The following is a 26,492-nucleotide window of genomic DNA, read 5'->3' as shown; positions in this document are numbered from 1 at the left end:
GCTCTGGAAATTATATGAGGAATCTTCAAGAACTTCTCAATTGAAATACGAGCCACACCGCTGGTTACAAAACGGTGACGGTACGGAATCGCAGTGACGCATCGCATGCGCACCGTTTTTATTGCATGCTCTCCACGCCGCTGCTCAAAGTACGCAGACGGTGCGGAATCGCAGTGACTTGCCGTAAACGTCAGGAGTTTATCGCATGCTCTCCACCAAAGGTCGTGACGTTTACGGCAAGTCATTGCGATTCCGCACCGTCTGCGTATTTCTAGCAGCGGTGTGGAGAGCATGCAAAGCGGCGCGCATACGATGCGTCACTGCGATTCCGTACTGCCACCGTTTTATAAGCAGCGGTGTGGCTGCTCCTTAAGTGCAGTGTTTGCAGGTGGTAGGACCTTGTGCAAGGTCAGCCCGGATTGCTACCACCATCTTGCTCGCTAATCCTGCCGTGAAGCAGCAGTGCTTGCATTGTTGTGTTTCGGCGTGGAGAGTAAGACAGCCGGTGAAATTACTGGCACGTGATGACGTGAGGTATCCCATCTTAGGCCTCTAGGTTGGCAACGCGTTTGCAATACCCCTGATGTTGCAGATGTTTATGGGCGGTGGTGACCTCTTACCATCAGGAGACCCACTTGCTCGTTTGCCTTCCAGTCGTATAAAAAAAAAAAAAAGTATGCCAACTTTTGGTAGAAATAGAAAACAAAACCATGTAAAATGGCCCCACACTGCGTATATTTTGTTTAGGAGAGGAGCTCTGCTAACACTGGACATTGGATATTCATAGATCAGAATGTACCTAGTGCACAATGGTTTTCCATCGAATAAAGTCGGATCTCAATCGGAATACGATGGCACCCGAAGTGTCAATCAATTATTGTATTAAATGAGTAACATTTCCATATTCTATAATATGGAACTTTCTCAATTAGTGTCAAATGTCAAAATGAAAAATGTACGGCTAATGGGTGCAGAAACTAATAGGGAATATTACTGCAATTTTCTGCCGTCAGAGTGCAGCACTAGCAGTTTTTTGAGTATCTTAAATGTCCGTAGGATGTCATAATTTTTTTTTATAATTATCTCTCTCTCTCTCTAAAATATCATATTGTTAGTTCATATTATCATATAGTTTACTAATAATAAATATGTCATGATTTTTAGAGGTGGCGACAAAATGTAAAGAGAACTGACGTTGTCATGACGGTTTGCGCTAGTGTCGCCCCCTGCGCAGAGCTTTGCGTAATATTTCCTAGAGACCACTATAAATACGACCTTTTTTAGCCTTACTGCGCAACTAGCGTAGGTACCTTGTTTGCAGGACTCTCCATGATATCAGCCAATGAGGTGCCGAAGGCGGAGTCGACGGCGAGGCTGTCTGCCGACTTCCAAGGCGCTCTGGCGTGCATCGGAGTACCGGGGACGGCGGACTCTTGGCTGCTACGACGTGTTGTACTCTGTAATACAATAACCATTTATCTACCCTGTTATGCTCCTGAAATCATGTCTAACAGAAGTAATCTCCATTAGTACCACCACATTACAATAATAAGATTAAGACAGGCGCGTCAAAGTTCGCATACTTTTTTCAAGTCATATTGTAATGTTTGTGCAAATTATAGTTTGTCATTTTTCTTTCCCACTGAAACCGTAAATTTTTTAAATGGTCATCCTAAAGAAAACTGTAGGTTAGGTTAGTTATGGCCAGTACAGACGGACTGCAATCCAGCTGCAACGTAACAGCCAACTGCCCATACATTTAAATCGCAGTCAGCGTGCAGTTGTGCCGACTGCAATCGAACTGCAACGAAAAATGTATGGGCAGTCGGCAGTCGCGTCGCTCAGCTGTTTCCACCAGAAATGTGCTGTGCGAGGATAGGTAAATGAAGCGCTTCTATTGGTTCCTCGTAGAGATGCGCCGAGTACAACTTTTATCGAGTAACCGAGTACCGAGTATACTCGGTTCAAAGTTTCTCAAACCGAGTACTCGGCCGAGTTACTCGGTTCAGTTTTGGGGCGCGAAAACAGGTTTAGGACAGGTTCGCGCGGTCTCCCAGCCACCGCGAGCGAACATCGCGGGAATCCCCATCTTCTCCCCAGCAAATGAATATAGTTGTTGTTTTAAAGAAAATCGCATTCGGTCCGCGCATTAATTGCTTAAATATTTACAGTTGTTATTCTAATTTTTGTGTTTTTCATTAATAAATACTCTTATTAACATTATAAAAACAGCCTGTTTGAATTATATATTTTGAATCCTCTTAAATAATAATTTTATTCAGACCGAGTATACTCGTCAATGGAACCGAGTTATTCGGCCGAGTAAGAGTATCAAAAAAACTGCCGAATACACCGAGTACCGAGTAGTAAACGAGTACTCGGCCCATCTCTAGTTCCTCGCAACACATCCTCGCACATCTCTGGTTGAAAAGCAACCTCACCGGCTAAAGAACCCGGCTGCAAGTCTCCAACCCCCTTGAGCTTACTGCTAAGTTAGCTAGCATCTTAAAGGCGAGTATAAACGAACTCTTCCAAAAACCTGGTCCTCTACAGCACTGTCGGAGCTCAGCTCGGTCCTCGTGGTGGAAGTGGAGCTGGCCAGGTCGTTCCACGCGTCGTGACTGGTGATGTTGGCTGTCGGAGGCTCGGAACTGGTGCCATCTGGAGACAGGGACTTGGATAAGTTCACAGTAGCAATAGAATCCGGAATACGGAAATTCGACGAAGCAATAAAGTCATCGACATAGCTCGAAGATGCAAATTGAAGTGAGGTGGGCCATATCGCTCGATGAACAGGTTAGATAAACGTTTGGGGAGGGAAGTTCTCGAGTGGCGACCACGAACTGAAAGGCGAAGCGTTGGCAAGCCTTCCACTAGGATGCAAATGACGAGTTGTTTGTTGTGGCGTACTAAGGAGGAGGCCTTTGTTCAGCAGTCGACGTCTTCCGAGGCTGATGATGATGATGATGAAGTTCACAGTGGGTAGGGTTTAGAAGAACAAGTTATAATGCCCATGACCGCGATTGAAGCGACTCAGCACAGATTCAATTTAAGCATACCTCAAAAAATTCAACGTTTGGGGTTTAGTAACTTTTCTAAGTTGGTTGGATTATTACTTTTTTCTAAGTTGGTTAGGTAATTCTACTTTTCTTTGTTAGTTAGTTTATTCTACTTTTCTATGTTGGTTATGTTATTGGTTAGTTTATTCATTTTTTTCTAAACTGGTTAGGTAATTCTACTTTTCAAAGTTAGTTAGGTTATTTTACTTTTCTAAGTTGGTTAGTTTATTGAATTTTCTAAGACGGTTGGTTTATTAGACTTTTCTAAGTTGGTTAGGTCATTTTAGTTAATGCCTACCTGCCCTGAGCCCTTCCCTCCTCGCTCTGCCTCCATCATCGCTATTCCTCCGAGAAGAAGACTCGCTCTGGCTCAGCTTCTCGCTCACGAACGTTATTCTGTCCTTGTCCTGCCCGAACCTGTCCGAAGTCCGCTGAGGCACGCGCTCCAGTCGGCTGGCGAGTTTCTTGACCGTGAACTCTTGCTCGATGTCGTGGCCATTTTCCATGGTTTTCTGGGGACAATTGGAATTAATTTTGAAGCGATCGATGTAAGAATTTATCCAATACTAGCTCTGTGACTAGTTGTCTGTGACTCCGTCTGCGTAGAATTCTTTTGTCGCTATTCCGCGGGAATTGCGCAATTTTCCGTCATAAAAACTATCCTTTGTCTTTTCCCGGGGCACACCAGTTCAGCGGTTTAGACGTGATAAGGTAAACAAACAGACTTACAAACTTTCGCATTTGTAATATTATTGGGATATAAAAATTGGACCAATTTCAAAAAACCTCTAAAATAACTCTCTTTTTGAGCCCTGACAAAAAGAGGGTTGTTATAAGTTTGAAGTCAATGTCTGTCTTTCCGTCCGTGGCCGTTGGCTCTCAAAGAGATGGACCGATTTTGACGCGGGTTTTTTCAAAAAAGTGATTTATTTGTAAACATAGTATAACTGATTACAGTGGTGGAAAAGTTTGTGTTGTTTGTGTGGTTTTACATGAAAGCGAGTTTCCATGCAGTGGTTCTTAGCTATGTTTCATTAAAATCGTTTCAGTCGATTTTGTGGTATACAACTTTGAAATGACAATGTCGGAAGTTTCAACTTTTACAAGTTGCTTATTGTTTTTTCTTTTCTTTTCTTTCTTTTCTTACAAGTTGCTTATTGTAGGTTAGGTTAGGTTTCTGTCTCAGACCATTAAATATGTACTTTTCACATATTTAAACGTTTAAGTTATTTTTTTGCCTTTTTTAGGGCTCCGTAGTCAACTAGGAACCCTTATAGTTTCGCCATGTCTGTCCGTCTGTCAGTCTGTCTGTCTGTCTGTCCACGGCTAAGCTTAGAGACCGTTCATGAATATACATATCAGTTACACCGACAAAGTGATAGAACAAGAAAAACTATTTTTTTTATTACCTCCCATACCTACACGTAATTCATGTGGTGATTTTTTTCTCGACTAACCCTATAGTGTGGAGTATCGTTGGATAGACCTTTTAAAACAATTGGGGAGTTGTTAAGACGATGTTTCGAGCGTCCCCCCCCCCTTCTAAAATCTAAACCGGTGGGTGGAAAAATTTGAAAAAATTCAGGATGGTAGTAAGTATATCAAACTTTCAAGGAAAACTATAACGGCTAAGTTTTCTTGAGAATTATTAGTAGTTTAAGAGTAAATAGCAGCCTAAGGTAAAAATATACCTAAACTATGGAAGATTCCGAATAAAATACGAAATCTTTAGAAAAATATTACTTATTTTTTTCGTAATGGCTACGGAACCCTATTTCGGCCGTGTCCGACACGCTCTTGGCCGATTTTTTAGTTTTCCTTGTGGTTTTTTTGGAGTCCGATTTTTTTTAAAGTGAATGATGCTTAACTATATACGTGTCGTCATAAAAGCGGCTATTACTTAGCCGCTGCCGACAAATCACTAATTGTCCGATAATAACAGGAAGCGTCCAATCCATTCGCCCATTAGACCGCGTGGGTGGACAGTGACAATATTGATCTGCGTTACCTGGACAGAACGAGGCCGGTGTCGTCGCACCATTATTTTTCGACGGCAAAACAAAAGTGAGTAGGGTAAATCATCAATTACTGGCCTTTCAATAACTGGCCACCTTACAATAAAAATGTATTCTAGTCGCCTTAGACAGAGTTTAACTTGCAATGTATGTATTTTTTATTCGACTTGATGGCAAACCAGCAATTGAGTCTCCTGATGGTAAGAGAACACCGCTGCCCATAGACACCTGCAACACCAGGGGAATTGCATATGCGTTGCCAACCTAGAGGCCTAAGATGGGATACCTCAAGTGCCAGTAATTTCACCGGCTGTCTTACTCTCCACGCCGAAACACAACAAAGTAAATAACAGTAAAAGAGAGAGAGTAGAGTTTAAGAGTAAATAGCAGCCTAAAGTATAAAATATACCTGAACTTGGAAGATTCCGTACAAAATACAAAATCCTTAGAAAAATATTACTTGATTTTTTTGTAATGGCACAGAATAACTATATTGTAATGGTTACGGAACCCTATCTTGGGCGTGTCCGACACGCTCTTGGCCGGTTTTTTTATTCTTTTTAGATTATAATCACATCTATAGGAACATGCATAAATAATTAAGTGTGCCCACGTTAGGGGTCATAAATTTCTGAAAATTGACAGATTCTTGAAACGTAGGCACGGAAATGTAGTTTGAAGGACAATGCAAGTACAGTCAACAAAAAATCATGTATTGAAATTGAAATTTTTGTCAAAAATCTTGGACATTATTATTGAATCGTAACTAGAATCCGTACAATGGTTTCTCAAGTGAATCCCACGAAGATATTAGTTAATGGGTCAATCAACTTTTTTACCGACACTAATCTGTCCGCGACATTTTTCAAACAATTGCAGATTTTTGTAAGTAAACATGTTTTTTCTGTAATACATGCCATCCTGCGTAAGTTCAACCTATTAACCGTGAAACATCTTGTTGGAAGTACGATTTTTTGTGTAACGCAGAGACAATTTTGGTAACGCAAGAGATGCCCAAAGTGTCGGTAAAATAGTTGATTGGCCCTAATAAGACTATTAGCGTAATAAGAAAAAAAATAACATGTATTGTCAAGTTACACAAAACTGTATAATTTTTGAGGCACGTTATTACTTGTTTTGAACAGTCGAACTGTTTTTCAGGGGACCGATCTTTGTATCATCTTACTCGAAAATGGCGAGAAATTGGTGATACTTCACTAATATCACAAATGTGAAAGTCTGTGTGTGTATGATGTGTGCACATATTCGACCATCACAAGACACCTATTTTATACTCTCTCTAACTAGATGTATGTATAGATATAATTTAATAATATTGTAAATCTGTTTCAAAAAATATATCTCGTTGAGTTTCTTGCCGGATTCTTCTAAACAGAGGTTTTTCCGAACCGGTGGTAGATAAGTGCTTGTTATAGCCTAAATTGAATAATAGTTATTTGTGCAACAAGAGAGCAAAGTTGTTTTTTGTTGCGAGTGTTGATTTTGAATCCCGAGTAAGCGAAGGATTCTATAATTGAATCACGAGCGTTAGCGAGTGATTCTAGTTAGAATCCTGAGATCAGCAAGGGATTGAAATACACGAGATGCGAGAAAATTGGTCTCGTGTGACACATACAATTTTTCACCTCAGCAGCGAGAACATAATTTAAATGTAACATAAGAATAAAACCACATATACCTACCTGTTTACAAAACAAACACATTTTTTAAAATAGAATCCGATTATTATCAAATATAATAATTACATTTAAAACCATAAAAAGAGTCCAGTAGCTACAATACAAATTGCATACTCATAACATGCAATCTTAACTTCTTGTATTAATGTCACACTTATTTTTTAATACTGCAAAAAGCCTCATCTCGGAGTAATTGAAAAGGTTGAACAATTAAACCTTTAAATATGATTTTTATTAAGATTTCTATTACATAAACATAAATAGATTTGTTAAAAAAACATTCAATTTAACAAATAATAATTATTATATTAGAGGCAGTATACGGAATTCTTTTATAAAAAAAAAACAAGAGAAGCGGCTTTCGTGCAACGAGGTTGCATACTTTATTAAAAGATCGGGAAAATTTACATTTTGGAAATATTTCGATATATTTTTAATACAAAATTTAATTTAAGTTTGTGATCGACAAATTTGATCCTATCTCTTGCTTTTTTCGAGTTGAAGTGAAATGACAGATCAAAGTAAAGTTCAAATATTTGGAATTCAGTGAGTAGACCCAACACTGTACCCAGCATTTAAAAAATAATTAATAGTTACTTTGTCTCACGGAGTGAGCAAAATGCGATTTTGCTCACTGATTTCTCATAGCAAAACCTGCCTGTTTGAGGTGCTGAGGTGAAAAGATATTTTGACTTTGACTCCAAATTCATCAATACGTCTTGTGGTTCTGAGTGAAATGTTATGTCACAAGGACATGCGGATGAACTATAAGGGTTCCGTTTTTGTCATTTCGACTACGGAGCCCTAAAAATGGTCTTGATAGACTGACTAACAGAGAGACAGACAAACAACAAAGAGAACCCGTAAGGGTCCTTTTATTTCTTTGGAAGGCACCTTAAAAGTGCCCCGAAGTATCCAAAATTACAAATACTTAATTACAAATAATTGTAGGTTTAATTTAGCTTATATTCAGTTTTAGTTTTTAGTTTTCTAATATTTTCTAATTTTTCTAATATTAAAAATGTTTTTCTAACTATTTACAACAGTATACCTACAGCTTAAAACTAAAATTTAAAATTAGACTTAAAAATTAAAATTATAAATCGCAAATTTGCCCCAGATCGCTGCCTAAGTATGGGTAGCGTGCCCAGAGGGCTGGTAGCATTGCCACGTTCGATGGCAATGCTGATCCTCTGTGCCAGGTATGACCAGCCTTCTGGTCATGCGTCGCCTCGACCCAACGCTTGGAGCATTCCATGACCATTGTAGACTCTGTGGGCGCTATCTCCCCAGGGCCCCAGAGTCTCAACTTTCTAAGTATTTTGTAAGGTAAGACAAACTGTTGATAGATTTTAGAACGCTTAAAGTTGAATTTAACCCAATTCTAGTGATAAAATTAACTGAAATTTAGTAGATATATGAACATAGGTAAGGTACGTAAGTTTAATGATAATATAATTACGAATAATAACGTTAGAAATGAACTATCACATGATCTAAATCGGTCGCTGCGTGTCGTCACGCGCTGTTTATTCATTAATTAGACCTTTATTATCTGCGTCAGAATTTATTATCGGTATATAACCTCTGATGATATAGGTGTTACAGACAGCCCCCTTTGCAGAGCATGCATGGCGGAAAAAATAAATATCATAGGACACTTGACACCAATTGACCTAGTCCCAAAATAAGCAAAGTCTGTGTTTTGGGTACTAGATAACGGATCATCATCATCAGCTCGGCCGTAGGACGTCCACTGTTGGATATAGGCCTCCCCCTTAGACTTCCAGTTGCTTCGGTTGGAAGCGGCCTGTATCCACGGGGAACCCGCGGTTTTAACCAGGTCATCCGTCCATCTCAATGGTGGACGTCCTCTACGCTCCGCTTGCAGCATCCATACTATACTATACTATAATAATATTATAAATGCGAAAGTGTGTGCGTTTGTGTGTTTGTATGTATGTTTGTCCGTCTTTCACGTCGAAACGGAGTGACGGATTGACGTGATTTTTGGCATAGAGATAGTTTATGGGCCAGAGAGTGACATAGGCTACTTCTTATCCCGCAAAAATCACAGTTCTCGAGAGAACAGCGCGCGATAACCGAATTACACGCGGGTGAAGCTGCGGGCAAAAGCTAGTACTTAAATACATATTAAACTCCCAAGACTTGAGAACATTCGTATTATTCATACATATATCTGCACAGACCGGGGATCGAAGCCGGAACCTTAAGCTTCGTAGCTGACTGCGAAGTCACCAGTACCTGAACCTGAGTACGGCTACCCGCATCCTAATGGATTTTTTTTATACGACTGGATGGCAAACGAGCAAGTGGGTCTCCTGATGGTAAGAGATCACCACCGCCCATAAACCATAAACACCAGGGGTATTGCAGACGCGTTGCCACCTAGAGGCCTAAGATGGAATACCTCACGTGCCAGTAATTTCACCGGCTGTCTTACTCTCCACGCCGAAACACAACAATGCAAGCACTGCTGCTTCACGGCAGGATTAGCGAGCAAGATGGTGGTAGCAATCCGGGCGGACCTTGCACAAGGTCCTACCACCTGCAAAAATGGAATGTTCTGGCGTGGCGAACTACAGGGCACTACACCTCGGGTCCCCGGGGTCACTCCAGGAATAGGGCGTAGCTGGGTACCAGCCGCCGGCGGCGCAAGAAGATTTTCCCCCTCTTACATATTTAGGGTAAGGTGCCCGGGGCTATTGTAGCTGGGGGGATATTGTACCTGAGCCGTACTTATGACGCCATGTTCTTCTCGGCCCATTTTACTAACGTTGTGTTCGCCAGAAGACACACATAAACATGGCGAACATGGCGTCGTAAGGACGCCATCAGACGGCTCAGATAATTTATATCCCCCCAGCTACAATAGCCCCGGGTCACCTAACTCATTCTAATCGATCCGAATCGTAGGTGCGACATTTTTAGGGTTCCGTAGCCAAAATGGCAAAAACGGAACCCTTATACTGTCGCCATGTCTGTCTGTCTGCCTGTCCGTCCGCGGCTTTGCTCAGGGACTATCATGCTAGGGGTACCTCCCATAGACGTAAAGTGGGGGTGATTTTTTGAATTTGAAAAAATTCAGAATGGTAGGTTTATCAAACTTTCAAGGAAAACTATAACGGCTATGTTTGCTTGAGAATTATTAGTAGTTTAAGAGTAAATAGCAGCCTAAGGTATAAAATATACCTACACTTGGATAATTCCGTATAAAATACGAAATCCTTAGAAAAATATTACTTAATTTTTTCGTAATAGCTACGGAACCCTATTTTGGGCGTGTCCGACACGCTCTTGGCCGGTTTTTTATTATTTTTTATTATGGAATTATCATCATCATCCCAGCATATACACGTCCCACTGCTGTGCGTAGGCCTCCTCTCAGAAGAACACTTGGGCCGTAGTTCCCACACGGGCCCACTGCGGATTGGGAACTTCACACATACCATTAAATTTTTATGGCATTTTGCCGCCCCCTAAATATGCCGCCCCAACTACGCTACGCCACGTCCAGGAAGTCGGTGGTAACGTGAAGGGTCTGCTTGGCTTCCTCCAGGAGCTAGGTTGGCACGAATAGTGTCTAGTAAAGGTAGCTCTTATAGCACAATCAGAAAAGTCTTTTTTTTTTTATTTGAAACAGCCAAGTACAAATTTGTCACATTAGCCCATAGGGCAAAACATTAACTAATCAGAAAAAAAAAATTACAGAAAAGTCTGAATATCGAAATTTTGTTTGTTTGTCAATGACCATCTAAAATGACCTCTCACTGCGTCCATTTCAGTAAGGAGAGGGGTTCTGCTAACACTGCATGATCATAGACCTACAAATTTGTGCGGAACCCTCGGTCCGCGAGTCCGACTCGCACTTAGCCAGTTTTTTATACATGTCAACGGTCCGTATAAATATAAAAAGCTATGATATAAACAGATTGCTTGGAACGCAGCGGGGCGTAGCGGCCATCGTGAATTATTAAATGGTTATCGATTCAACCTAAGTACGAGTATGTTCGTTCATATAGTGTCACGATAAAGCTACGAAGTTTTATGAATCTGTCTGTTATGATGGCACTTGTCTTCAAAATATTGACGGCATGATATTATAGAGCGGTTAATATTATGATTGGTTATTTGGAGTCTTTTTGTATTTTTTATTTCAACTCCAAATTTGTTACTTTTACGGGTATCCCGTGAAACCATATCGAAAATACAACTGAGACATGGATGCACAGAAAAACCAGCTGAATAAGCCAGAAGAATAAGCTGGACCAGCTGTGGTGTAGGGGTTATAGCACGCAGCACGGATTGCTGAGGACCTGGGTTCGATTCCCAGCGCTGGTCTCTTTTTCTGTTTTTCTGTGCATCCATGTCTCAGTTTGTATTTTCGATACGGTTAATATTATAAATGCAGCAAGTGTATGTGTGTTTGTTTCAAAATGGCAAAATATTTATTAACACATGGTCTATAGATGCAATAAATAACAAATACAACATAACAATATGTTTCTGGTAAAAAATTAATTTTTAATACCTAACTCTTATAGCACAATAAGTAAGAAAAATCTGAAAATCATAATTATTCATGTCTGACTGTCTATCAATTACTGTTTATCATTAAGCCATCTAAAATGACCCCACATTCCGTACATTTTGCTTATGAGCTTAGAAGACTCTGCTAACACTGCATCATCCCCTCTGCTAACATCCAGGTAAAATTTTCAAAAACGCTTGAACAAATATCTATTTATTTCCTATTAGTGCCCAAATGCCAAGTTTCATAAAGAACCATCGATTTATCTTCGACAATGACGATCTTCCATATAAGGTTTCATCCCCTATTTCACCCCCTCACAGGAAGAATTAAAAAAAAACGCGCGAACTAACATCTGTTTATCTCTTACCACGTGCCGAAATGGCAAGTTTAATAAAGATTCATCGATTTATCTTCGATAATGACGACCTTCCATATAAACTTTCATCCCCTATTCCATCCCCTCACAGGCCGAATTTTCAAAAAAGCTCAAACACATATCGATTTATTTGTTATCTAAATGCCAAGTTTCATGGTTTTATCTTCGACAGCGACGAACTTCCACCATATAAACTTTCATCCTCTATTTCAACCCCTTAAAGCCTTTTTTCGCGATAAAACATAGCTTATGTTCTTTCCCAAGGTCTATTCTATCGCTGTACCAAATCTCATCAAAATAGCCATCGCACATATCTTTCATGACTGAATATGAGAACTAGCCAAGTCAGACCTTAGGCTTCAATATACGAGTATTATCCTGAGTTATAAGATGCAATAATATTTTAAGTTGTTTTAAAATATATTTTTATATTGTTATAAATAAATTTCAGGACTGACCATTGAACTTGGCACCCATTTAGATTTCACTTCTTTTGTCGTTAAAGTCAACAATCAAGGCATATAAGTACCTATCATAATATTGAATGATGTTTTGATGGGATTATGTTTTCAAAAATAATTCCTCTACCCATCAAGAACTAGTGATGTGATAGTAATACTTCAAATACAGGTTCCATGAATTTTTTAACATTTTCATATGGAATTTTTACAAATGGGACTTAACAGCGGTTCCCAATGGCGTAGTTTGTAAGGGTGTGACGCCCACGCCGGTTGTTAAGTACAGTACTGGCCCAAGTTGTTCTAAATACATCTCCACTGTGACGCACCGACATAAGTTCGTCACCAAATGGTATTTATTTTTAACCAAATGAGTGGTTACAGGTACTCACTCCAATAATATAGGTCATACAAAACATATACTATAATAAATAAGCAATAATTAAAAACCGGCCAAGAGCGTGTCGTACATGCCCAGGATAGGGTTCCGTAGCCATTACGAAAAAAATAAGTAATATTTTTCTAAGGATTTCGTATTTTATACGGAATCTTCCAAGTTTAGGTATATTTTATACCTTAGACTGCTATTTACTCATAAACTACTAATAATTCTCAAGCAAACTTAGCCGTTATAGTTTTCCATGTAAATTTGATATACTTACTACCATCTTGAATTTTTTTTAAAAATTCGACCCACTGGTTGAGATTTTAGAGGGGGGGACGCCCGATTTTAATGAAAATTTGCACTTTAAAGTTGAATATTTCGCAAAAAAATCACTTAATCGAAAAATCGTCTCAGTAAACCCCCAATGGTTTTAAAATACCTATCTAACGATACCCCACACCATGGGGTGAATGAGAAAAAAACACACCCCCACTTTACGTCTATTGTATCATTTTGTCGGCATAGTTTATATATGTATATAGGTATTCGTGCAAAATTACAACTTTCTAGCATTGATAGTCCCTGAGTAAAGCCGCGGACGGACAGATCGACAGACAGACATGCGATGGCGAAACTATAAGGGTTCCGCCGCGTTTTTGGCATTTTGGCTCCGGAACCCCTAAAAACCGGCTATGAGCGTGTCGGACACACCCAGAAAAAGGGTTCCGTAGCCCTTAGGTAGGAATATTTAGATTACTCTTAAACTACTGATAATTCTATAATAGGTTTCTTGTTAATAATGTGAGAAATTTTCTACCATCATGAATGTTTACTTAGTTTTCAAACGAATAGTTTAGCTTTTAGTGGGGGCCCTCGATTTTAACAAAAAAAAACACTTTTCAGTAAAATATTTCGCAAACGAATCACTGTCTCGAAAAATCGCCTTTACAAGCCTTAAAAAATACTCCTATTGGAGGTAACCCTAAATAGAAGATTGTAGGTACTACATGAGCATAAAACTATCCATTTTACCCAAAACGTTCATATAGCCACCCGAGCCGGTACGGCGAGGATAGACATGTCGAGGGGAAAATGGGTTTAATGCTCGAGTTTTACACTCTACTTTTCACTTAGATTGCGAGGAAATGAAATAGCAACAGTTGAAACAATTATTCACTTTCGGTATGTACTTTTTAATTTTTATGCATTAGTATATATTTTTTTAATTGTATATATTTATTTTGATTGATTTTTAGTTTTAAGTATATAAATTGAAAAAAAAAAAAAAAAAAAATGTAGGTAGAAACTTTTCTGTTTGTGGCTGTTGACACCTGATTACCTTGGTTTTAGACGAAGATTTTATTTTATGCACTAGAGCATAAAAAGTCATTTTTTGTCGCCTAGATACGAGAATAGCAAAAAGAGTATACAAAATTAACAGCACCCCTCTGATGGAATCATCTGAACGGAGCGAGGTTAAGTAAATGAAGCGTTTCTATTGGTTCCTGAAAAACACTCCTCGCATGTCCCGAGACTAACCCCCTTATTCATAAAACTTAACAAGCCTATGTTAACTAACAAATGCTTTGTCCCTTTCTAACAAATACAAATGTCGAAGTGACAGATAGGGACAAACGAATTTTAGCGGCATTTTAACTTAAATAGGTTTGATTGTCGTTTATGAATAAGGGGGTTACTGTTCTACACTACGCCTGATCAATTGAGACCTTTTATATACAAAAAAATCCCATTGTTTGATGTAGGATATAAAAAGCGTAACCTTCACTATGTTTTCCTTTGCAGTAGGTATTTGTCTGTCTGTTTACATTCACGCTATGCCCGAACAATAAAACGGCGTTGAATCGCAGATCGGCAATAATACCTGTTTGTAAACGGCAAGGAATGGCAGCGATTCGCTGTTAATAGAACATTGTGTCTTAAGGGCAGTAAATAAGGAATTACGAGCGAAGTATTTAGTAAGTATTATAGCATAGGTAATAAAAAACCGGCCAAGAGCGTGTCGGACACGCCCAAGATAGGGTTCCGTAGTCATTACGAAAAAATCAAATACCTAATATTTTTCTAAGGATTTCGTATTGTGTAGGTACTCGTACGTACGGAATCTTCCAAGTTTAGGTATATTTTATACCTTAGGCTGCTATTTACTCTTAAACTACTAGTAATTCTCTAGCAATCTTAGCCGTGGGTTCAAACCCCGGCTCGCACCTCTGTGTTTTTCGAAATTCATGTGCGGAATCACATTTGAAATTTACCACGAGCTTTGCGGTGAAGGAAAACATCGTGAGGAAACCTGCACAAACCTGCGAAGCAATTCACTGGTGCGTGTGAAGTTCCCAATCCGCAACTGGGCCCGCGTGGGAACTATGGCCCAAGCCCTCTTGTTCTGAGAGGAGGCCTGTGCCCAGCAGTGGGACGTATATATGCTGGGATGATGATGATGATGATGAATCTTAGCCGTTATAATTTTCCTTGTAAATTTTAAATACATATTTACTACCATCCTGTTTTTTTTTTCAAATTTTTCCACCCAATAAACAGTTGAGATTTTAGAGGGGGGACGCTCGATTTTAATGAAAATTTGCACTTTAAAAATTATTTATTGACTCATCTCCTTATTGTTGTGACACATAATAATGTTTAGAACCAATGAGTGCAAAATATGCAACTTTAAAGTGCAAATATTCATTAAAATCTAGCGCCTCCCCCCCTCCTAAATCTAAACCTTAATATTTAAAAAATACAACATATTTATTCCTGTTACCCTAACCGGTCCCCCGACACCGACGACGCATAGATAAAAAAAATATTACTAGGTACTTATACTAAATTAACTTAGGCTAATTTTGCGGGAATTCAGAATAGTCCCCGCGGGATAGGGATAAACGAAGATTGGTTTTTTGGAATCTTTTTGTATTTATTATTTCAATTCCAAATTTTTTTTGTTACTTTTACGGTCATCTCGTAAAACCTATATCGAAAATACAAACTGAAATATAGATGCACAGAAAAACCAGAAAAATAAGACCAGCGCTGGGAATCGAACCCAGGTCCTCGGCATTCCATGCCGTGTGCTATACCGCTACACCACCGCTGGACAACGATACAGACACGAATTTCTCCTATGCACCTCATATCTCAGCTTGTGTTGTTTCTTATTTATTCCCAGCGCTGGTCTTATTTTTCTGGTTTTTCTGTGCATCTATATTTCAGTTTGTATTTTCGATATAGGGATAAACGAGTTCTTCGCAGATGAAGTCGCGGGCAACAGCTAGGTAGTGCAATTATTATTTACTTTTTCTACTCCTATACTGTAATCTGTGATTTACTTAATCACGAACAGTAATATAACAGCATACATAAAAAGATTCTGGAAAAGTCTATATTGTCTATCCCCATAACAGCACTGTATCGTAATGTTGCTAAACGATACTGCAAACTGCAACCACTTACTTTTTTTTTCTTAATTCGTACGTTCGGACAGGCTAAGGTGCAGCCAGTTACATATTTTATATGGTTTTTATACAGAATAAAAACTTTCCGAACATAATCCATAGCCTGCCAACGCTGCCAACATAAGTAACGCGTATTTTTAACATCGTCACAGGCAAGTAAACGTTAATCAAAAACAATAATTAACTTAGACAAATTTTGACATTTTCATATTTGTCACTTGTTTATTGTTGTTTACCTTCTCTTTGCGTTTGCCATACTTTTTACTAAAATATGAAAACGTTTAAAGTTTACTATTTCTCTAATTTTGAATTGTAATTTATAAGTATCCAGTCGAAGAAAAAGTATTGTATGCAACGTTGTATAAGTAAGTCAAAAAAAGCTCGTGGCGTCTTTTTCTTACGATGTTCGCTAAAGCTCACATCGTAACTCACGCCACTCACCTTTTTTGAACCCTGTTATACAACTGTTGCATAAAATACTATTTTAGTTGTCTTTTTTGGCGGTGTTTTTTTTCAGGCGTTTTTTTATGTTTATTAGTTCACAACTTCAATGTTTTTTTAGAAGTCGCAGTTGTAATGTAGGTACTTTTCTGGTAGCGATGTATTTTTGTTGGGGTCGCAGTTATAACCTAACCTATTTTTCTGTCAGCGGTTTATTTTTGTTGGGGTCGCAGTTCTAACCTAACCTACTGTCCTTCAAGCGATTTATTTTTGTTAGGTTCGCAGTTTTAACCTAACCAAAACTATTTTTATAGTAATACTAACTATATTCATTTTATTTTTTAAAAATATGTAAAAAATATGCAAAAGATGCAGAATTCAATCTTGAATCACTAAAACTAGTAGAATGTATTGTTATAATATGTAGGTAATCAACTATGAAATAAAAGAATTTTAAAATAATACGTCGATGAAATAAACAGCGATATTTAGTTGTTCTGTCTCATGAATAGTTAATGAAATGTATTTTTAAGCAAATAATAATCCTTCTACTGTTGTTCTTATATTTTTTTTAATATGTAATGACTATTCGATGAAGTGAAATTACTCCAAGAGAAAATATTATTATTGAATATTCGATATATCGTTTTCGATGAAATGAAATTCGATAATTAGTTTGTCGAAATTTCAAGGGGCACCCGTTGTTAAGATGGTAGTTGGGATTGTGTGATTTGAGTTGTTACAGATTGGAGGTGTGGAGGTGGTGGAACTGAATGGACACATTTGATGCACGACATAGCTATCATAAGGTCGCGGGTGAGCGAGTATTTGTTTGTAGTTCATTAAGTTAAAATTGTCCTAACATTTTAAAGTTCGATCTCCTAAAAACTGTTAAACCAATTTTGATGAAACTTAGTTAGTTAACAACTATTTAGATTAAAGTTGGTTTCGTTTTTAATGTAGGGTGTATCAAAATCGGCCTATTTGTTTAGGAGCTATGATACCAGTGACACACACACACACACACACACACACACACACACAACGAAATCAAACTTCTTTTGGGTTGGGGGATAATAAAAATCAGTATTTGGGAGAGTGGGCACCAGCTCAGGTCACCTCTTCTTAAAATATCGTCTTGAAAGTAGAATATCATGTACGTATGCACATTTAAACTCGCTTGTTTGCACAGCTGTTTAAAATAATACATAACCACGCAAAATTGCACTTTACGAAGCGTAGCAAATTAATTTGCTGCATTATTTTTTCAACTTACCTTAATCTATTTAAATAACATAACAATTCACTTCACTAAAACTATAGATTTTGCTAACAGGTAACAACCATCATGTTCACTTTGGCTGTATATCTAATTGCCTGTGCCACTTATCACAATGTTTTTCCCGCGCTTAGTTGTATGCGCGCGTTTCCGCCGGCGTTCGTTTTTCAAATACACTATCCAAGATGGCTGACTGAATGAAAAGGTAATGCGCTAGTGATGTAATTATCCTGAAAACACGTCGATATGTTTTATTCATTGCTAGATTGTGCCTGCAACGCCTTTGTCTAGAATTAATATTTTGCTAACTATATACTTACTTATAAGTACCTGTTTGCTACGATTATATCCATGACATTTGACATGGATGGCCTTGATATGTATGAGGTATCAGTTTACTTGAAATTTGACTAAATATAATGAGATCCTAAGACAGAATAATTTACGTTAGCACAAAAAAAACAGTTTGAAACCAACTATAAACCAGCAAAAATAAAAATAAAAACGCCCGAAAAAAAAGACAACTAAAAAGTAAAAAATAAATAAGCACTACCTAGCTGTTGCCCGCGACTTCATCTGCGAAGAATTCGTTTATCCCTTACCCGCGGGGACTATGCTGATTTCCCGCAATATTAGCCTAAGTTAACCGCTAAGGTTAACAGGAAGCTAAAAGTACATTATGTTGTATTTTTTAAAGTATTAGTTAAATGATAATATTGTTTTAAATATTCTTTAATCGAATAAAATGTTTTATCTTAAGCCATTGATATAATTTAGATCTAAATTTACTTTGGGGCAAGTTAGCTCTACACCCAGACCCCTTAGAAACGGGTGTGTAATGTAATAATACCTATAGCAACATTTGATATAATTTAAAAGGATAGGAGCTTCAGAGAAATATTTTATAATATAAACCTAACCTAACCCAAAGTACATCCAATCGAATAAATAACAATAGAAATAAGTTTGGTTTTTCAGATAAATTATATTATATCAAATGAAAATTTTATCAATTGCTGTTATATACTTCGTTACGCACCGCTTAGAAACATCCGTCGGCTCTACTTTTTTTTTCCCGTTAAAGTGTCCCTCCAAGAAAAGGCCTCCGAGCCGCTATTTTCCGCCATTCGTCCCTCCTAGAGCATGCTCCTGCCTCTCTACTTGATTTGCGTCCAAAGTGTTCCCGCCACCTCCTGTTCAGTCAGCCGCATGCTCAAGGCCCTAATTGTTACCCAATATGTTTCGTGGGTTGACCATGACCCCATGACCCAGGAAAGACTTAAGAGTGCATTGAAGCGCGAAGCTCAAGTCCATTTGAGATAGCGATGTACTGTGGACGCCCTTTGTCTCATTTAGGAGACATAGGACCTTAATTAACTAGATCAATTTCTTAGCTCAACGTGACCTTATGATATGTGTTCGTTCTTTCTGGTAGGGTGAAGGGTTGTGTTGCTCTGAAGATGAGCTCTGGTTTAGTCCGAAACGTCAGGTGGTGGTGATAGATGGGTTTGTGTGATTTTTGTGTGTTCTTGCAGTGTGGAGGTGAAGGAACTGCATGAACACACAATTCTTGCATAAACGTACCGTAGCTATCAAGGTAGCGGGTGAGAAAAGTAATTGTTTTAGTTCATTGATTCAATTCAATAAATTAAATAGGACCTTAATTCAAAAGTAAGTCGAGCCATCTATCGTTATCGATATAATAATGTAAGCAATAATTTTCCCATCACTACGCCATGTACTACATGCACGTTACTTACAGCTTGTAATGATAAAATTCGATAGGTAGATGATTTCAAACTTATTACACGAACTTATAGTTTTTGTGTAACTTTTATGTGACTCATGGTTCATATGTAGCTCAGGACAATTTTGATAAAGCCCATATTATCCTTCTTCCTATCCTACTATCTTATCCTACTAATATTATAAAAGTGAAAGTTTATGAAGGTGTTTGGATGTTTAGATGTTTGTTCCTGAATCACGCAATAACGGCTGAACGGATTTACATAAAACTGGGCATACAGATAAACAAAGATCTGATTTGAGACATGGGATACTTGATATCCCGGTAATGTGTTCCCGTGGGATAATATTTTAAGTTTAAACAAGAATAGAGGGCGCTTTCCAATAACGGTGACGTACCCGTACCTCGGCTCTCAAGATGACGTGTTAACTTTGTTTGCAATCAATAGATGGCGTTGTCCAAACGAACGTTGTCCTTTCAAATTGTTACCGTAACCTTTTCAGACCAAGTGTTAAGGTATGGTATACAACAGTTCAGTTAAGACGTCATCAAGCTAATTCTAATGCGGGCGAAGCCGCAGGTTAAGGCTAGTTACATTTAGATCATAGCACTATACTTAAATTCAATTGATTTATTTATACTATTGTATTTTTACCTTTTATTATTTTCACTTTTTTAATGTCCGTATAATTTCATAATGTCTATTTGCACTGTTAAGCTTAGATAAATTATTTTTAATTAAATTTTCTACTAGCGCTTTAAGCCTGCGATACAGAGTTTTCTAGTAACTCTAGTGCAGGATAACGTGTTACATAGAATTTTGTAAAACATTGTATTTATTGTTATTTTGTACTGCAAATTATTGAATAAAATTATCTTATCTTATCTTGTCTTATATATTATGCCTTATAAATATAGGCTAAGAGTTGTTTAGCGAGCTATGGAGAGCGCGGCGCTATGCTCGGGGTTTCTCTACGGGATCAAATCCTCCTCCTTTTTTTTGAAGTCGTTTAAAAAGAAAAGAAAAACCGCTTAACCAAGTTTTTTTTGCTATTCGAATTTTGAACAGATGGCCTGTCCATTAGTCGAGCGTACGTTTTTAAAAAGTAATATTGTAATTTTGAACAGAATAATGTTTTTATTCCTCGCATTCAAAGTGAAAAGTAGAGTGTTTAACGCGAGACTAAACCACCATAATGCCACTCGAACTATAGCCACCCTCGCTCTGTTCGGGTGGCTAAACATCTCGTGTCATTATGACTTGTTTTAGTCCCTTGTGGAACAATCTACTATTATAACAATTTAAGAGTCAGTACTCAGTACGCTCGTGTAGGTAGTGTGCACTCACACACCTCCACTCCATCCCTTTATATATCTTGTACTCTTAGGCTTAAGTTCTCAATAATAAACTACTCTTTAACTGAGATACACGTTTCCTTAACGCCCAACACCACAGCAGAATCATCGATAGTATCGATGGAGCTATACTTTCAAGAATTGAATTGAATTGGTTCTGGTAAAATTACACACGGTGCTGCTCGCCAGTTGTGTTAGCTTGAGCTTGGCTTGACACGCTTCCGCGTGTCTAGATTATGTCAAACAAATAATCAGCAGGGCTACTACGAAACTCGAAACTCGAAGTTCGTATCGTACCGCCCCTCTCACTCTCGCATTAAATAGTATAAGTGTCAGAGGGACCGCACGACACGTACTTCGAGTTTCGTAGTAGCCCTGCAGGCTAAGGGATGTTACTCAGCAAGCTACTTATTCATGGTTCAGAGGCGTCTTTTACCTGCAGTGCAGGGTGTGCGTTGCACACGGGCGCAGCGGTGTTAGGGGCCGCCGGCCGCGGCACTTCGTCACACTTTGTACCTATTCCATTTTGACCGCGCGCTTCGTAGATGGCGCTAAAGTAATAATTGCACACGGGCGCTACATGGGCTAAAGACGCCGCTGTCATGGTTACAGACTTACAGAGCCCGTAAGATATTCATATTCAGACAATCCATCGTTTATAATGGTTGATAATTAAACAATAATAAATACTTACGTATTATGTACGGCAAAAACAATCGCATTGTTAAATTGAAATTAAATTGCTGATTGTTCATTATCCTACTTTTTACTATAATATTATATATGCGAAAGTTTCTGTATATGTTTGTAATTTCTTCATGTTAAAATGGATGGAATTTAGTATGTAAATAAATAGCTGGGCATCTAGAATAACAAATAGGGTACCGTTTATCCCGATTTTTCACGGGATAGAAAAATAAATAAAATAAATAAATATCACGGGACAATTCACACCAATGAGGGCTATCGTTTTTTGTCTCACTAGATGGCACACTGTTGCGTGAGGTTTTTAAGTGTGGCTTTCAAAGTCTGTTATTACGGGCGTTAAACAAAGTTTAGATTAAAATCTTATTTAAAACACCTTAAAACCGTACCATAAAAATATCCAGCAACCACAGTGTTGCATAGTCCCGTTTTGTTCGGAAAAAAAGGGAGGACAAAAGTTTCCGAAAGACAAAACTGTCTCAAAACATAGACATTAATTGCCCCGTAACGCATAATTGCCATAATTAATTTCAGGTTATGCAAAATATTCACAAAAATTTCTTATTATAAATAAACCCGCGTAGCTCACCCAAAAACTATGAGATTTGACATTTCGGAGACCTCACGCTACACTAGCGCCTCTAGCGGCGAATTCATTCGCGATAGCCCTCATTGACCTAGTCCCAAAGTAAGCTTAGCAAAGCTTGTGTTATGGGTACTAAGCAACGGATAAATATAATTATATAGATAGATACATACTTAAATACATATTAAACACCCAAGACCCGAGAACAAACATTCGTATTTCTCATACAAATATCTGCCCCGACACGGGAATCGAACCCGGGACCTCAAACTCCGTAGTCAGGTTCGTAGAGTAACAACCGATGGGCATAGAGTCACGAAATTTGGCACTATACTGTGTTGTTTATTATGCAACGTCAATAAAGGCCACGATAGTAATTCCCACGGTCGGTTAGTTTAGTGATGAATGTGTTTCGATCGCGTTGACTTAGAAGTTTGCTTTTTAGGGTTCCGGAGCGAAAATGGCAAAAACTGAACCCTTATAGTTTCGCCGTTTCTGTCTGTCTGTCCGTCCGCGGCTTTGCTCAGGGACTATCAATGCTGTAATTTTGCACGAATATATATTATGTAAACAAAGCCGACAAAATGGTACAATAAAAAATTCGAAAAAAATTTTTTTTAGGTTACCTCCCATTGACGTAAATGGGCGTGATTTTTTTTCTCATCCAACCCTATAGTGTGGGGTATCGTTGGATAGGTTAGTGATTTTTCGACTCAGTGATTTGTTTGCGAAATATTCTACTTTAAAGTGCAAATTTTCATTAAAGTCTTGCGTCCCCCCCACCCCCGCCCTCTCTAAAATCTAAAACGGTGGGTGGAAAATTTAGAAAAAAAACAGGATGGTAGTAAGTATATCAAACTTTCAAGGAATACATAACGGCTAAGTTTGCTTGAGAATTATTAAGTAGTAGTTTAAGACTAAATAGCAGCCTAAGGTATAAAATATACCTAAACTTGGAAGATTCCGTATCAAATACGAAATCCTTAGAAAAATATTACTTAATTTTAAATTCGTACTGGCTACGGAAACCTATTTTGGGCGTGTCCGACACGCTCTTGGCCGGTTTTTACTGCTTGAAGGGTTTGCAAACCTGAGTGAGAATTTGATATAATTTCAGCTTGGTACTTCTACGCGTTCCAGAAACAGGCTCATGACAGAGCAGACGGGAAAGTGATCCGGGTTCAATTTTTTTCTTTTAAGGTACGGAACCCTAAAAACAGTGTTAATGTGCAGAAAATATTTAATAATTAACTTTGTGAAACCTATTAGTGATTATTATAAGTTTAAGTACGCCAGACAGAATTGGTGTGCAGCGCCATCTATCGATGCAAAGCAGCGGTTATGGCTACAGTACAATGCAAATCTTAGCTTAGCATCTTCTCATCACTGACGTGTCGTAAAGAAAATTCGCAACGGTGTGAATTAATGCAGTTGTTGTTAAATTAAGACTAAAGTACCTATTATAAGCTACCGAAGAAACGTTTAATTTCTGTAAAGATCTACTACCTACGTACTTATATCATTCATTTGTTAATTAAGCTACCTGTTTCAAGTAAGGCAGCAAGGAATTAGTTATTATCAATGAGGGCTATCGTTTTTTTGTCTCACTAGATGGCGCACTGTTGCGTGAGGTTTTTAAGTATGGTTTTGAAAGTCTGTTATTACGGGCGTGGAAACAAAGTTTAGATTAAACAACATATTTAATACACCTTCAAACCGTTACCATATAATATAGAGCATGCCACAGTGTTGCATAGTCCCGTTTTGTTCGGAAAAAAAGGGAGGACAAGGTTTCGGAAAGACAAAACTGTCTCAAAACACAGACATTCATTGCTCGGAACGCATATTTGCCATAATTAATTACAGATATTGCAAAATATTCACAAAATTATTCTAATTCTAAATAAACCCGCGTAGCTCACCCAAAACTATGAGATTTGACATTTCGGAGACCTCACGCTACACTAGCGCCTCTAGCGGCGAATTCATTCGCGATAGCCCTCATTGTGAGATGTAAATTTTTTTCTGGTTATTTAATGTTTGTACGTTGCCCGTTTCAATTAAAAAATAAAAAAAAAAGGCAGGACATTTGTTGTCATCTACTCAATACGAGATGTCGTTAGTGCTGTTTTTTTTTTAAGAACGGCTGCCGCTTTTAAACACTTATCAGTGTTAATTTGTTGGAATAGGTAAAACCAAGCCAGAACAAACAAAAAACAGTCGGTTTTCACTCATGCACGTGACATGAATAGGGCAACTTGACCAAAATATCTTTTCCTGCTTGTGCTTTTTATTTTGTGTGTCTTTGTCTTTATAGTCTATGGTTAGTGCTACTGACAATGACAGATTACTTGCAGACTACTAAGCGAGCCTGCAGGGCTACTACGAAAATCGAAGTTCGAGTCGTGCGGTCTCTCTGACACTTATACTATTTATGCGAGAGCGAGAGGGACTGTACGATACGAACTACGAGTTTCGTAGTAGCCCTGCTGGCTGGCTTTGCTTGTTGGCTTGGCTTGGCATGGCAACACTGACTGGGACGAGTGGTGGGTACCATAATATAAAGTGACTAGCGAGCGGTGTTCGTGCGTGCCGTGTGTGTGGCTGCCGTTTGTCGTTTGTTAAGTCAAATTATTGGTGATTTATCGCGAATTCCTTCAATTAATTTAATTTTATTTTCTTATGTGACATAGTAATTAAATTCGTCAATTGAGTGTTCAGTCAAGTATTCACTGTAGGTAGGTTTTCGTTTCGAACACCAAAAATGGCGAACCCGACTCCTGCTGTCGAAGAAACTCCTGAAATTGTAAGTTTTTACTCAAAACGAAGCCACTTGTGTTATGTAGATGTTAATAACGCATAAGTCTTGTTTAAAGTGCCTGCAGCGACTTATCATCGGTTGTTCTATAAGTTTTAATCATTTCTGCAGGATTGGGGCAATGAACGATTGACGAGAGCGCAAAGAGCGGTCGAAGCCAACACTTATGATGTAGATTCATGGTCCCTTCTCATCAGAGAAGCACAGACAAGGCCCATCAATGAAGTGAGATCGGTCTACGAGAAGCTGATTACGGCTTTTCCAACCACAGGCCGATATTGGAAGATCTATATCGAGCAAGAGGTTAGTTTGAATCATTTAATTTGTATCATGATTTTTGTGTTTTACTGCCCCACTTTGATAGTATTACATGCTTACCAAGCTTCGACAACCTTTTACAAGCACAAGGTTGTTTGGCTGGACTTGCAAAAGCTTAGGACTTGAACGTTTGCCATGTCTCTGCGAGCGTGTAAATGTAGGATGAGATGTTTATCAATATTGTATCACAGTTCGTAGTAAGTATAAATTTGTTTGTGTTTGATTGTTACTCTTTCGTCTTTAAACTACTGTAAATTTGGTTCAAAGATAACTCTGGATATTTAATGCATGGGATATTTTTCATCCCAGATATTTGTATGTCTCATAGCAATGACTAAATTCTTCACACAATGGTTGTGAGCAAAAGTTAGCTATAGGCATAAATTTGCAATGACCTTGAAGAGGAACTAAAAGGTTCATATTGTTAATTCCGTACTTTGCATCTAGAGATGGTGCTCTGAAATAGAAGAATCAATTTTCGTAACAAAATTTTTTTCAGATGGATTTGAATCAATTCAAGAATCTATCTAATCTATTCTGGAAAGAATTCCCGATCCTTTCATTAGTCTGTAGAATTTTTTGTTCACTGTACTAGCATTGTCATACCCAAGGAAAGTGATGCGTCTGTCCTGTTTCAAACTGGACATAGCACAGTTATTAATTTATTTATAATGCTTTAATATATCTGTTGTAATTTCAGATGAAGGCGCGAATGTTTGAGAAGGTGGAAAAGGTTAGTATCGGAGCGTAAGTTTAAAAAAAGTGATCCTAATCTAAGTTTGTCTATAGTACCTGATAGTTATAAGGTTAGTTTGTAAGTTTGAATAAAGAAACGGATAATGATTTGTATCTTTTTCTTTCTGTTAGGGTGTCTATGTGTTCAGACATATTGGAGGTGATATTCTGAGGCGAACATAAAAAATAAATGTAACTGGCTGTTTCATGAAAAAGATTTACCACTTAAAATAAAAAAGAAATAAAAACTTAGTTGCCAGTGTTGCTAGTAGTGAAATGTTTGCTAAAGAATATCACTTTTGACATGTATAATCCCTGATAATCATTATTTTTCTGTTAATAACCAATTGATATCTGGGCAAGTAATTAGTATGATGTGTCCAGTGATTTATAATGGTGGGGTTTAGGCCCAGTAGGCATTCCAAGAGGCCTGTGCCCACCAGTGGGGCGTACAGTACCCAGCCATAAAGATTGCACTTCGTTCTT

At 38.2% G+C, this 26,492-nt stretch overlaps 2 protein-coding genes across 2 annotated transcripts in view; one reads left to right on the top strand and one right to left on the bottom strand.

Annotated features, from left to right (window-relative positions):
• Positions 1–1,286: 1,286 nt before the first annotated feature.
• LOC141443754 (uncharacterized) lies at positions 1,287–17,907 on the bottom strand. Its single transcript, XM_074109105.1, has 4 exons — positions 17,739–17,907; positions 3,358–3,571; positions 2,528–2,661; positions 1,287–1,457 (listed from the first exon to the last, which is right to left on the bottom strand). The coding sequence occupies exons 2-4, from the start codon at positions 3,563–3,565 to the stop codon at positions 1,287–1,289; spliced, it is 513 nt and encodes a 170-aa protein (XP_073965206.1). The 5' UTR covers positions 3,566–3,571; positions 17,739–17,907.
• A 6,775-nt stretch (positions 17,908–24,682) lies between these two features.
• Positions 24,683–26,492, top strand: part of su(f) (cleavage stimulation factor subunit su(f)) — a 41,673-nt gene continuing 39,863 nt past the window's right edge. Inside the window, exons 1-3 of the mRNA XM_074109155.1 lie at positions 24,683–24,941; positions 25,065–25,256; positions 25,972–26,004. Coding sequence (XP_073965256.1) covers positions 24,900–24,941; positions 25,065–25,256; positions 25,972–26,004 — 267 coding nt within the window. The 5' untranslated portion in view covers positions 24,683–24,899. The remainder of the gene's footprint in view (positions 24,942–25,064; positions 25,257–25,971; positions 26,005–26,492) is intronic.

The sequence above is a fragment of the Choristoneura fumiferana genome, chromosome 28 (assembly GCF_025370935.1).
Source record: "Choristoneura fumiferana chromosome 28, NRCan_CFum_1, whole genome shotgun sequence".
NCBI classification, from domain to species: Eukaryota; Metazoa; Arthropoda; class Insecta; order Lepidoptera; family Tortricidae; genus Choristoneura; species Choristoneura fumiferana.
Note: the sequence above shows the minus strand (reverse complement) of the source record. Positions and strands in the feature narration are given on the sequence as shown.

Bases quoted from the DNA above. Each gene is read 5' to 3' on its own strand.
- LOC141443754 (XM_074109105.1), bottom strand. From the start codon at position 3,565: ATGGAAAATGGCCACGACATCGAGCAAGAGTTCACGGTCAAGAAACTC. The intron at 2,662-3,357 runs GTAGGCATTAAC...CCCTGTCTCCAG, and splicing joins GAGGGAAGGGCTCAGGGCAG to ATGGCACCAGTTCCGAGCCT. The intron at 1,458-2,527 runs GTTCGTTTATAC...ATTGTATTACAG, and splicing joins AGGACCAGGTTTTTGGAAGA to AGTACAACACGTCGTAGCAG.